Below are 13344 nucleotides of genomic sequence, written 5' to 3'. Positions count from 1 at the left end.
CTTCTTTCAGTATGAAGCCATTTGCCCTTGTGCTATCGCTACACATTTTTGTTAAAAGTCCCTCCCTACCTCTCTTGTTGGCCCTATTAAATGCTGGAAGGCTGCTAGAAGGTTCTCTTCTCCAGGCTTAACCCCAGCTCTCTCAGCCTCTTTTCATTGGAGAGGTGCTCCAGCCCTGATCATCTTTGTGGCCTTCCTTGGGACTTGTTCCAACAGGTCCATGTCCTTCTCGTGTTGGAGGCCCCAGAGCTGAATCCAGTACTGAATGCCAGTCTGGAATTTTCATGGGCTCCTACCTCCAGGCTATGTTAATTAATTTCTTTATCCAAACATGCAACACAGACTACATATTGTGACTGGTAATAATAATTAATTATTATTAGCAAAACAGTAATTTTCATGCACAAGAAAACTGAACACTCAATGTGCAAATGGCAATACTTGCCTGTGGCAAAGACGACATTCTTTGACACCAGTCTGTATTCCACGATGGAGAACTGAGGAAGTTCAATCCTCTCCACGCCAGTGACTGCATTATCTCCACCTCTCCAGTAGAACTCTATGTCATCAGTTGTGTAGCCATCTGCAGGCAAAGCAAGAGAGTCAGAAATAACAGCAGACTCAAACGTAGCTTCAAACATGCAGCTTGTCATTTGTGACAACAAAAAGAATTGGTGCAGCTGGAGAGCTGTATAGTATTTTGCCTGTGGGAAGGTCTCCCAAATTGCTACACCATTACAGTCTGCCTGGGAATTTTAGGCAAAATACTCAGCTTTCTTTTTCTTTTACCTTTTTTTAATGACTCATGTAATATTCACTAATGGTCACAGTGAGAAGAAAACACTATCCAAGATTTAGGATATCAAATGCATTTAGCACTAAAACCAAATGTATATTTACACTGATAATCACCAGAAGAAGGTTAATTATTCAATGAACACAGAGAAACATAACTGGGGCAGACCTTTTCCACTCACAGTAAAATGTGAGTTGCACATCATTTCCACAAGCTTCCACTAGTGGAGGACTACAGCTGAATATAGAATATATACTGGTATTTTTTTGTATATGACCCACAATTTCCAGCCAGTAGCAGAAATGGACCAGGTACTTCTGAAATGCAAATATTGCAATCCTAGGACATGACTAGGTGAAAAAGAGAATGCTGTCCTTTTTGTAATACAATTTCAAATCATAAATGGGCTCAGTCTGAAATCCCATGGGAGGTCCTGCACCAAGATGATCCATACACAATAAAGCATACTGAAAGAAAAGTGTATCACAGTGTTTGCTCTCTTAAAAAAAAATCTGATAAAAATACAAATATTCATCTCATGTGTTGAAGATAAGCATCCAGTCACTACCTCTGCCAAGTCAGGCAGGAATACCAAATGACTTCATTCTGTCCTCACCTCATTTTTCTAGGATATACTCATCTATCTAGAAACAGATGACTCCTTATACCTTTTAATAATTCAAATAAACAGACAAACAAAAAATCCAAATGGTGATAATTACATGATTCAAATAGTGTTATAGACACATGTGTAAATATTATACAGTTTTATAAAACAAAAAAAAAAAACATAACTAGATCCCAACTAGATTTCACATGCATTTGCTTAAGTACATACAGCTTTCTATTTCCAGAGTACAGTTTTGTTCATCTAATGGGTATCTTCTCAAGTCCATCATACATGCTGCAGTGGTTGTGATTCTGAAATACAAGCATCAAACAGTTTTACCATACAGCCAGTAATCTGGGTTTTGGGGGATAGGGTTGTTTATTTTCCAAACTGAAGACCCTCTGAAGAATAGCTTACAATAACTGAGAAGCTGGTCCATACTTTTACATTGAGCAGCAGCCTAATAGAGCAATAATTACACTGACTTCCAGCGAAACAACTGGCTGTCAATTACCCTTATGCAACCAGCCCCTTTGGGGTTCAATGGACCTATCCTCATATGCAAATATTACATGAACATTCGCTGAGATTAAAAGATACGACTATATAACAGAAACCATGAAGTGAAAATAGTCTGCTACAAATGTCAAAATGATTGCAGCTGCATGAATAACTGATTTCTTGGTTTTGTGGCAGGTCTAGAATAAACCCCTTGAAATGTTGAAAAATAGTTTTAAGTCCAGCAAAATGCTTTGTTTTAAATCTTACTTCCCTGGTTTTCAAATTGAAAGAGGATTTTGTTGTGAAGCTCCATATTGAATTTTAGGCTTTCTCCTCAAATAACAAAACACTTTCACTTCTCTGTCTATTTAACCATTTAGCACCCTAAGGACCGTTTTGCAAAACATTTCACTATTGATGAATCAGCATTATTCATCAACCTCTTGTAGATCAGGAGAGTCAACAACAAACATGTGCAACCAGAACAACTGTCTTAACAGCTTCACACAGCACTGACACTTCATTTTGTAATTAATGGATTTATATATTTGTTCTAACTTTAGACAGATATAACCATATGCTCATAATTAATCTGCAGCATATTTTGATGTTTTTCTGAATCACAGCCTTCACCAAGGGTATGTACATTATTATGCATCATTGTTTTTATAATGGCTTTGTATAAATTATCTTCTGAATCTGACTAGCTCCATTCCTTACTGGCCCTTTTTTGATACAAATAAGACATGGATGTTGCACAGTTTGTTCCTAAAGAAATAATATTCTAGTGATAATTTATGCTGATAAAGACAAGATGGGAAAATGCCTCAAATGTACCTCTAAAAGCTAGAACCCTCAATGTTAATGTTTTTTTTCATGTGTTTTCTCTGAAGTTCTTTCTTCTACCCATTAACCTTCTCAAATTACAGTCTTCTAATCTGGTAAACTACTTTAATATTCCAGGGCAATGTTTCAAGAGAAAAACATATTTAGGTGCCTTTTTTCACATCTTTCACAGTAAAAAAACCCCTACATTGTTATTACAAATGTTCTATCCAATCTCAAAGAAAAGGAAGGAAAAAATGCTTATTCTTAGTATATAGGATCATTTTAGATTAATAACTACATAATATCTGAAGAAAGGGTTGAAGACTATTATTGCTATCTCATAGGACAACAGAGGCCACCCTTCACTGACTGAGAAAGCTCTTTTTCAAGAAAATATTGTCGTTTCTTTGCCCAGGGAGAGACAATTGTATGAGCACAAAGGCAATGAAAGAGGAAGGAGAGGAAAGGATCTGTTACTCAGGTTATCTTTGAACTTGTGTTCCTACCAGTAGCCAGTGAGAAAGGCACACACCTGATCTTTGTGCTTTCCAGCCTTACCTACAACATGATCATGTCTTTGTCACCACTGGCTCTTCTGACTGTCCTCTGAACAGTCTTATGTTAGCCCCACAGGATATCAGGGCCAAAGTATTGTATCACAAGAGGATACTTAGGTCAGCCTTCCTCCAAGCTGCATCTGGGAATTGCTCTGGTTCCTCTGTTAACACAAATTCCAGTGGGCCGGAGCTGTGTACAAACAGCAGTTCCTCAGTTGCACTGCAGTTTAGGGAAATGTCTCCTTTGCAACCAACATCTGCAAATGCCCTTCTGGAACCTCAGGCAGGGTGGAAAGACACAGAGCTATTAACTATGGAGATCATTAATCATCTGGGTTGTTTAGCCTGGAGAAGTGAAGGTTCCAGGGGGATCTTATAGCAGCTTTCCAGTACCAAGGATAGGCTAAGAGAGAGCTGGAGTAGGACTTTTTAGAAGGATGTGTAGTGATAGGACAAGGAGTAATGTACGCTGAAAGGTGGTAGATTAAGATCAGATTTTAGGATGAAATTTTGACTTTGAGGGTGGTGAGGCATTGGAACAAGTTGCCCAGAGAAGTTCTGGATTCTCCATCCCTGTAAGTGTTGAAGTCTGCACGGAGCTTCGAGCAACCTGATCTAATCAAAGATGTCCCTGCCATGGCAGGATGATTTTAAGGTCCTTCCCAACCCAAAGTTTTCTGTGATTCTTTGAATGTCTCCTCAATATGATTACTAAGAGCAGTTCTAGCTAAGCATATAAAACAAGGATTAACATACAGTCTTAGAAGAGAAAACTTATTCTTAAATCTGTGATTATTGATAAGCAAGCAATCATGCCCTTAACAAATCTATACTGATTGTGCAATGAAAGGGTCTTGCTCCTGAGTCAAATAATAACTGTGTTCAAAGTAAAACAAGCAGGCATGCTTGGAAATTGTTGATATGAAGGTTCTCTCCCATGCTTTAGAAGATTCGCCTACACTAACCTAGGTCTCATGTGGGATCCTGCAGCAGAATCCACATGAGCTAAGTTGATACAAAAGGGAATGTGCTAGCAGACTCTTAACTATTATGTTGCATAACTAGCTATAAATGCCAGCCTTACAGAACAAAAATTATTAATTTTGCAATATTGTAAAAAATTATACAGCTGGCAAATTTATATTCAACTTAATAATTGTGTTATGACTTTTAAGGAATGTATTTTTATTTTGGTCTGTTCACATACTCTAGTGGGTTTGCATCACAAGTTCCAGTACCAGAAATGGCACATTCTTGCTCAAGAAATTTTTTTTACACTATAGAAAAATTAACTAGAAAAGAAGATACAGCCAGAAATAGACAGAAACAAATGTACCTCATTTTTTCAAAGTAAGTTTAGTACTCAGAGGTCTCTCCTGAATGAACATTCAAGCAATCAAATTTAACTTGCACAAATGCACACCAAAAGCAAATATGAATGGCTCAGGCTTGTGCATGCTCCCAGGAAGAGCAGGTTTACTTTTTATGGGATAAGATGGTGCCTGACAAGAGACAACAAGGTTTCAAGAACTCATCATCATGGCAGTGACAGAGGAATGATTATGAGCCAGACAAAGATGAAGCGGAACACAGACACAGACACACATACAATTTGGATCAAAGCAACACACAAAGGAAATTTAAGTTTTTAATTTTTTATCATTTCCTACTCTGGTTTTCTTTCCTCTAGATATAGATTCCCTTATCCTTTTCTGCTTCTATATTCCTGGGCTCATTGCCTTTGGTTATACTGCTATATTGTATAGGAACCTCATCTGTGATGGGCTGCTAGGTGCTGCATACATAACTGAGAGAAGGATATTTTATGTCCCCAAAATTTTTACAGTATGAATTACTAAGCAATATGGATACTTCATATGGGACTAGGTCACAGTCCTAACTGTTTACTTTCTTGATACAGAAATACATTCATCCAAAAAGAATAGAGGTAAGCGTGGCTGCCTTGTCTGACTGATCACAACTAATCTTTTCACCCTGCAAACATCTATCACGTTTCAAATATGGGTAATAATTATGTGAGTCCTTTCAGCTAAATACATATATTCCTCAGCTCCAGTTACTTTTAATATTTAACATTTTACTGCCTAAAAACAAGAGGTTTATGGATGAAAAACATACAAGCAGTCAGACTCTATTTTTGATCCCCAGACTATAAAATAGTTATTTCCTCCATAGTCTCTTATGTAAAAAAAAAGCTGTTTTATCATCATTTTCCTTGTAGATTGTTCTGAAGGTGGTAGAACAAATTCAGTGTATCAGCCAAAGAAAAAAATTCCCCAGAAGTGGGCTGAACTTCAAAAAGCTACTGTTCCATTCCCCCACCCATCACAGATTTCTGCTGCAGTAGCTAAGTGCTTCCTCTAAAGCAGAGAGGAACCTTGGATGACTGAAGGTCAAGTCCTTCAAAACTGTGATAAATCCTACATTGTTCAGAAGAAAACACACATCCAGTGTGGCCTTGGGATCACTTTCAATTGTATATGTGCTGAGGAACTGCTTTGTTCTCTGGATGTCCTGTAATTGGTTGCAACCCTCCAAAATTTCACCTATTATTCTGAGTGACCCTGTGCTTTGTGGAACATAAAACTCCAAGTTCTGGCCTCAACCACACCGGCCCTGGACTGCAGCTTGAGCTCAATGCCACTGGGATGCTCTGAAGCCATAAAAGAGGAAGTAAGGTAGTGATGGAACAACACAAAGCACAGGTCTTTAAATCACCCAAAGATAAGGCTCAGATATTTTCTTGATCACAATGTCTATATTTTTTCCACTATTTAATTTAAGACAGTCATTCTTCACTATGTAACTTAGCTTCTTCATATCATGGATATCTCACCCTGGATATTACATGCTTTCAGAGAAAAGGAAAGGAAAGAAGTGTGCTACACATGAGCCACTGGTAAAAATCCTGCTGAGCAAATCCTATTATGTAAATTGCATCCGCTGTGGACACTTGTACTTTGCAGAAGAGGAAGCCAACTTATTCAAATACAGTACTCTATGACAGATAATCCTCACCTGAATGGGTCCAAATGTTTTTAGAGAGTGACAGAAAGACTTCCACATATTACTAGGATCACAAGAATTCTAATCTCCTTTACTTTTTTTATTATATTGCTGTGGGGATATTTTTTGACATGAAGAAAAACAAATATATCTCAGAAAAATTTTCTTACATGTAACCACTTGAGAAAAGCATCCTAAACCTTTAATGTTCCATACTGGGTCAATACCTTGCAAAACAAAAGCCTCCTTTTGCAAAAACTGGTTAATTACAGAGAAAACATTCCAAACTTCTTTGAAGTTTCATATTAGGCTGAATCTATTTTGTCTAGAAAGATTCATTCAATTCTCCATAATGTAATAGGAGTTAAAAAGGTGAGGGCCAAGACCCAAGTCAAGTTAAAGGATCTACTGTTGATAAAAAAGAGAAGCAGGTAAAATACTGATACTGGACATATAAGCCATCTGCACCATTTTTCTGACCTCATTCATTTTTATATTAGGGACTTTTTATCCTTCACTACCTATTTGCACCAATTATCTCTGCTTAAATATACAAGAAACTTCCAACTATGGAAAAGGAGCTTTCACTGTCAAAGACTTGTTTTGCTGGTTTAAACCACTGGAGTAAATGAAGTAGCCTGTTCAAAGAAAGCAATATTTTGATACAACTGGGTTTTCCATAAGGATTTTTGCCAGTGTAGTTAAGTTTATTAAGGGAAGGATACTTCAGCATTTCTAACCATAAAAGTTACGGCAGAAAAGAAAGAAAACACAAGTCAAACCTAAAATAGGTAGAAAGTAAGAGACTGTAAGGTCACTTTGTACCGCTGGTTTGAAATGTAGCAATTACAGTGCTGATTCCTGCTTGAAGAAATCACTGAAAGTACTGGGTCATGATCTTAGCTCTGGCTGATTCTCCCAACCAGGGCTACTTCTGGCTTTTTTTTTTTAATAGACTATGAACAAATCAAGAGACAACATAAGCACCCACATTCCATCTTACTGTCTGTTTTTTGGATAGGATTTTCAGGTTTACAATTACTATGTGCCTTTCTGCTTCCTATAGCCAGTGGGCTTCCCAGATATGGTGACTGTAGAGAAACAGATAAAACCTGACTGAAGGCGCTTCTGGCAAAATTAAGAAACATCGAGTGTGTCATTTGTTTTTTACAGGCATCTCTTAGAGTTACAGGGAATGTTACATAACAAGCTAACCAATGTTGGTAATAACCTTGTACCAGGAAGCAAACATCAGCAGCACAAAACAGCAGTGATGAAACCTCCATGGTGGGAGCACAGACCTGAGGCCGTACAGCACCGTTCCGTCCGGGTGAAGGCGAATCATCCGATTCTTCACAGTAACGCCGTGCACAAATGATTTCTTGTCGTTTAAGAAGTAAGTGTCAGGCACCCAAAGCTGATCTGCCACTCGGTTATCAAGCGTGAGGTTGAGAGGGATGCCAGCATAAGCCAGCCTCTTATCTCTCCAGTACTGTTGAAAGTACATAGTCAAAGTGTAATCCTGGTGAGGTAAAAAAAAAGAGAAGTACAAGAGTCAAGCATAATTTGTGTAACTAGGAGAATAATTTCCCTCTTGATAGCTTATTCTGCTGTTGATTAAATTTAAATTTAATATTTTTAAATGTTTAATAAAAATTAAATATTTGTACCACTTAACAAATAGTGGATATCATTCATATCTATTGCTCTAGACTAAGGGGGGCATTTCAACTCCTATGAAATTCAGCGGGTATCAGAATCATTTGTCCTGCTCCTGCTTTTCTTTCGTGTAGTTCCACTGACAACTGCCCAAAATTATCATATTTGTGGAATGATAAATGACACGATGGGTAAATACTGCCATCTTCCCCATTTTTAAAATTGACAGATAAATGGAAAAACATTTAAAGTATTTTGAAGCAGTATGCAAATTTCTGCCTGAAAAATAAGCTGAAGGTATGTTGATTATACATGTACCTTTGTGTGAGACTGCATTTTGCAGTAACACAAATATTTTCTCATCAACAGACTACACTGATACTTTGAATAATAGTAAATTGTATTAAAGTCCCACTAATATCAATGTTTGGTTTTCATAACTGTCAGTTTTGAGGTTTATGGTACCTTCTACAAGCTGTGCTCACTAATGTAAAAGCCTAAACATGGATACAGCAGCTTAAATCATCCATTTAAAAATTCTTTATTTAATTTCGAAATTTGCTAACCTGACTTCTTCATATTGTAATAATGCTATATTGAAATGCTTTGAAAGGCTTAGATGGTAGGCCTCATTCATTAGCTTCATGGTATTATGAAACACTAAAAAGTGTTTGTGAACATTTTAAAGTTATGTACCAGCAAAACTGAAAAAATAAATCACATGAAATAAATGAGACCATAAGTACAGGCCATTAAAACTCTGATTTTCAAATTACAGAAGTGCTCTAAACAATAAAACTCTTCATGAGATTCTTCACAAACTACTGAGAAATTTATGTGATCTCCAAACACATTTAAATATTTAGCAGCAGGTGTGCAAGCCACAGGATACCTGCATTTGCATCTGGTTCTACAAGCTGGTGATGCAAAACCCCTCAGGCTTGCTGCTTCTTTGGGAAAAGGATGCTCAAGTTTTCCAAGCATGGCTGGTGGGAATGGTCCATTCTTGTAATGGGTTTCATGTGGACACAATCCAATTCCAGGTACTGCTCCTGCCCTGTTTCCCTCAAGACCTATGGTCTTTCCTTGAAATCATATGAAACTTGAGCCTGCCTTTCACACTCAGAGACTTTTATATTTTTGATTCAGTAATTCATTCTCTTTAATGAGGGAGCTGCTATGGTTTAAAGAAATCAAATTTAATTGCTTAGAAAAATAAATCATTATAGATATCAAGGAAAAGCTGTTCCCATTTAAAGAAACTAATAGGAGACCATTGAAAACAAAAGGGCCCAGTGATGGGAGAAAGGAGCCCACGTGGAGCTGCCTGGAAGGAATCTCATTCCTCAAACCTCAAATCTGACATGACTGCTCAAGAGAATGAGCTCTAAACCTTTTTGTCAGCAGCTTTCTTCAGTGGGACTGATGGTCCCTGCTCAGCAGTGAATGAGGTGCACGAGACACCGGGCACACACCTGCCTCGCTCCCAATACCACGTCACAAAGGCCACCTCTCTCCTCATGTTCTCTGCAATCAGTTTTCTAACACTGATGCTTTACAACAAATATCCTCTACCAGCTCTGTTTTGCTCTGTTTAATTAAAGCTTGTTTTGATTAACATTCAAAACTTTCTGGCTTCTATAATGGTTTGCACAGCAATGTCAAGAAATTTGGGATTTTAATGTTTTGGACAAAAGAACAGCACACCAAAAGCTCCCTCCGTGTAATTGCACAGCATATGCACAAAATAATACTAAGAAATGAAATACAGAAAAGGAGTGGCACTGCACAGCACTGAAAGAACTGAACTGGACAGTACCAAAATATAAGAGAAGCAGTACATCTTTTAAAAAAAAAATTTTTTAGGCTAGCTTTCTTTTTCCTTTGGTTTAAGATAAAATATATGCTAACATCTAATGAATGAGCAATTAATTACTAAAGAAAACATATATAACAATACAAGCACTAATAATCTGGCATTTTATTTTAAAATAACATTTACTATGTCAGGGAACAACTTTTCAAATTATGCACAGAAACAAAACAATCAAACATCCAAAACTTACTGTGTCTTGAACAAAAAAGGACTTCCAAAACACATTCTCTCAGGTAAAAATTTCACTAATGCTTTCTCTATTAACTGTTTACTTTTTATATCATGTTAATTTTAAATTTTAAAAAACCCTCAAAACTCTATGTCTATTAATGTATATGATTGTATTTGCATTTTGTACATTTGGGCTCTTCCAGCCTCTCCTGCTCTGAAGATGATGACAGAAAGAATTAATATGAACCATGCTTGGCCCCCATCACACTTTTTTCAATTCCCTCAAAATAAAGGGAGTAACATCTTATATAAGAACTGCACTGAAACTGCTTGGCTGTACAAGGAGTGATAAATGAGCAGGAAAGGCCAGTTCCTCAGGGTGGCTCCACCAAGACACTCACTACCTGCAGAAAATATACTTCTTAAAGCCCATATGGATCAGTTCTCATTCTTTGATTAACACAAAAAGGGTTTGAGTGTAGACTGGAAAATATGAATTAGATATTTCAGGTAAATGTGAAAATGAACTTTTAACACTCAGTAAATAGTCTACAAAGTTTACTAAGGGCCACCTCCCTCCAGAGAGCTTCTGATGACTATTTCTGATATGGAGGTCAAGTGGGGAGGTGTCTAAAGCCAGAAGAGATTTATACCACTACAGCTTCTGCATTAGGGTGCTATTGTATGTCAAAGATGACACAGAGCTGCCAGGTTTAGGAAATTCTAGCTACTGCAGAGAGCAGTGGAGAATTTTCTCAGCAGCAAAGACCTCCATAAAACATCTTTTATTCCCCCAAACAAAACAATGCAGCATTCAACATTTACCTCTCCAGATCCTCAGAGTAATAACACACTTCGGGTCAAGCATGGTAACAAAATCACTCAAAGCTCTGACAGCCAACAAACAGAGTGCTTCTCAAGTACAGGTGAAATGTCCTCAGAATGGGAACTGCACAGGCAACACAATCTTTCTTTTGTGAATTTAAAGACCCTGAAACATCCTACAAGGATAAAAGATAATTCTGGACATCCTTGAATTTCTAGCACTGCAACAAAGCCACTGATGTAAGGAAAGGCACACAAAAAGTTGTGATGGCTGTTCTTTCAATACAATTTTACCTGGTCAAGGGGCTTGGAAAACAGAATTAAAAAACCTCAAATAGTAGATAATACTTTGGATATTATCAAGATAAGACATTTAGATACAAAAATATCTATATCACAACTTAAGGCAGATATCACAACTTAAATAGTGTTTAATATCTGTGGTCTTCAAATGTGCTGCTCATGATTTTAATATATCTTAAGCAACAATTACAGACTAATAAATATTGTATATGCTAACCATGTACAAAGACATTTAAAGCATTTTCTGTATTATATTTGTCCCTCTTGGACCGAGCATACCATGCAGGAAACACAACTAACCCACTCCTAAAAAGCCACTTCAGACAGACAATGCACAGTACCTAATGCACTGACTATAAGACCAATTAATGAAAAATACTAACATGCTGTAATAGCAAAGGAAACAATTACCTGTTTTCTATTACAGGGCTTGTTATCTCTAGTTTTCCTCCCCTTCACTCAATAACAGTGAAAGAAAAATTCAAAAATCTAGTTTGCTCATTAACATAATTATAGCAGCAATAATGCTCTAAATTTGACTGTCACTGTTTGCTGTCTTACTATAACATGAATCACTGATGTTATAAGTTTTCTATTAGCTGTAAAAAGGCTCCTTCAAAATAATTGCTAGATAAGCACTGCAATTAATAATTAAGATGGAATACTGTTAATATGGCAAATTAGCAAAAGAAATTCTTAATGCAAAATGAAAAAATATATTGAGAATTACTGGAAATATTGGAAAAAATTATGCAAAAAAACCCTATTTCACTGCTTGGGAAGATAGCCTTGTGTCTACGTGAAATGCAGTTTCCTGATTTAAATTTGTATTCAGATGTAAATTCACATCCTTGTTTTCTTGACCAAAAGACAAATGTGATTATTACCATCAGTTTCTGGATTATTTCATTTGGATGAGTTAATAAAGTAAGTACTCACTCATTGGATAAAAAGATTTATTGAAAATCCATGCCTTAGTCTCTTCCCTCACCTTCTACATGATTTCAAAAATTAGATATGGCTCCTGTAGTATAAACAGTTATACCATTGATGATTGAATTATATTCTTCCCACTAAGCCCAAAGTGAGTTGCAAAGCCAAACTCATAAAAAACCTATGCTTTGACAACATATCTGTAAATCTGTTACTCTACCATAGCAGAAGAGACCTGACAAATAGATAAATACACACATTAATTCACATAACTAAAAATGAGTTTAATAAAGACTTTTTCAGAAAGGCTAACCATAAGAAATCACAATTTACCAGCAATGCTATCAGTTGTATGAGATGATCACATAAACATTTTTCTCAGATTTCAAAATTTTCTAGTGGCTTCAGTAACATTCATATTAAGGAAAAAATTTATTAAAGAATGAATTTCCAATCACAGAATCATAAATGCTGGAAAAGACCTCTAAGATGATTAGGTCCAACTACTAACCACCATATTCAGCACCAAACCTTATCCCCACATTCCATGCTTACAGGCCTTTTGAACACTTCCAGGAATAGTGAGTGGTTCCACCACTTCCCTGGCCAGCCTGTTCTAATGCCTGAAACCTGTATTTTTTGCATTATATTTTACTTGTTGACATTTTGGGATGTCCAATGTCTAAACAATACAGTTTCTTACTTGATCACCAGAAAATGGAGAAGGCCACCAACGTCTGCTTTTCTGTAGAGTCTCTTACAAGAGAACTGCCTGATGAGAATGCCTCTGGCAATAGATGGAGTTCCTGGGCAGCCTGAAGGAAGGAGACCTGAGCATGCACACAGACACACACACTCATCCACTCTAGTCCACCAAAGCTTCTTCTTCTAATGTTTCTTGGCCTACCTGCTGTTACAGTAAAGCTTCACCTCACCTATAAGATCCTGACTCAGGCTTTTCATTGACATTATGCAAAACCTCTATAATACTGACAGGTTGAAAACATAGCATATATTTTCCTGAATATGTGGCTACACTGCTCTTCCATTAAGAAAATGCTAAAGCAGCTCAATCATGCTGATTTCAGTGTGACCCTCCATACATCAATGTTGTCTTGGTATCTTTTGTACAAAATTACTATTACTGTTTTCCTCTTCTACTTAAACACAAAAGGAGGGTGTTATAAACAAGAATTATTTACCCTCCAAGAACCTATTTGATTCTACAAAACACTTTTCCAAATAAATGTGTGATCCC

The 13344-nt window shown here is 36.9% G+C and overlaps 1 protein-coding gene across 1 annotated transcript in view; it reads right to left on the bottom strand.

Annotated features, from left to right (window-relative positions):
* The window catches only part of GABRB3 (gamma-aminobutyric acid type A receptor subunit beta3), a 112350-nt gene that overhangs the window by 25899 nt on the left and 73107 nt on the right, over window positions 1–13344 (bottom strand). Inside the window, exons 4-6 of the mRNA XM_030235076.2 lie at window positions 7621–7841; window positions 1635–1717; window positions 446–583 (exon numbers count right to left, since the gene is read on the bottom strand). Of these exons, the coding sequence (XP_030090936.1) occupies window positions 446–583; window positions 1635–1717; window positions 7621–7841 (442 nt within the window). The remainder of the gene's footprint in view (window positions 1–445; window positions 584–1634; window positions 1718–7620; window positions 7842–13344) is intronic.

This window comes from Serinus canaria, chromosome 1 (assembly GCF_022539315.1).
Source record: "Serinus canaria isolate serCan28SL12 chromosome 1, serCan2020, whole genome shotgun sequence".
In the NCBI taxonomy this organism is placed as follows: Eukaryota; Metazoa; Chordata; class Aves; order Passeriformes; family Fringillidae; genus Serinus; species Serinus canaria.
This window is presented reverse-complemented; position numbering and strand designations above follow the sequence as displayed.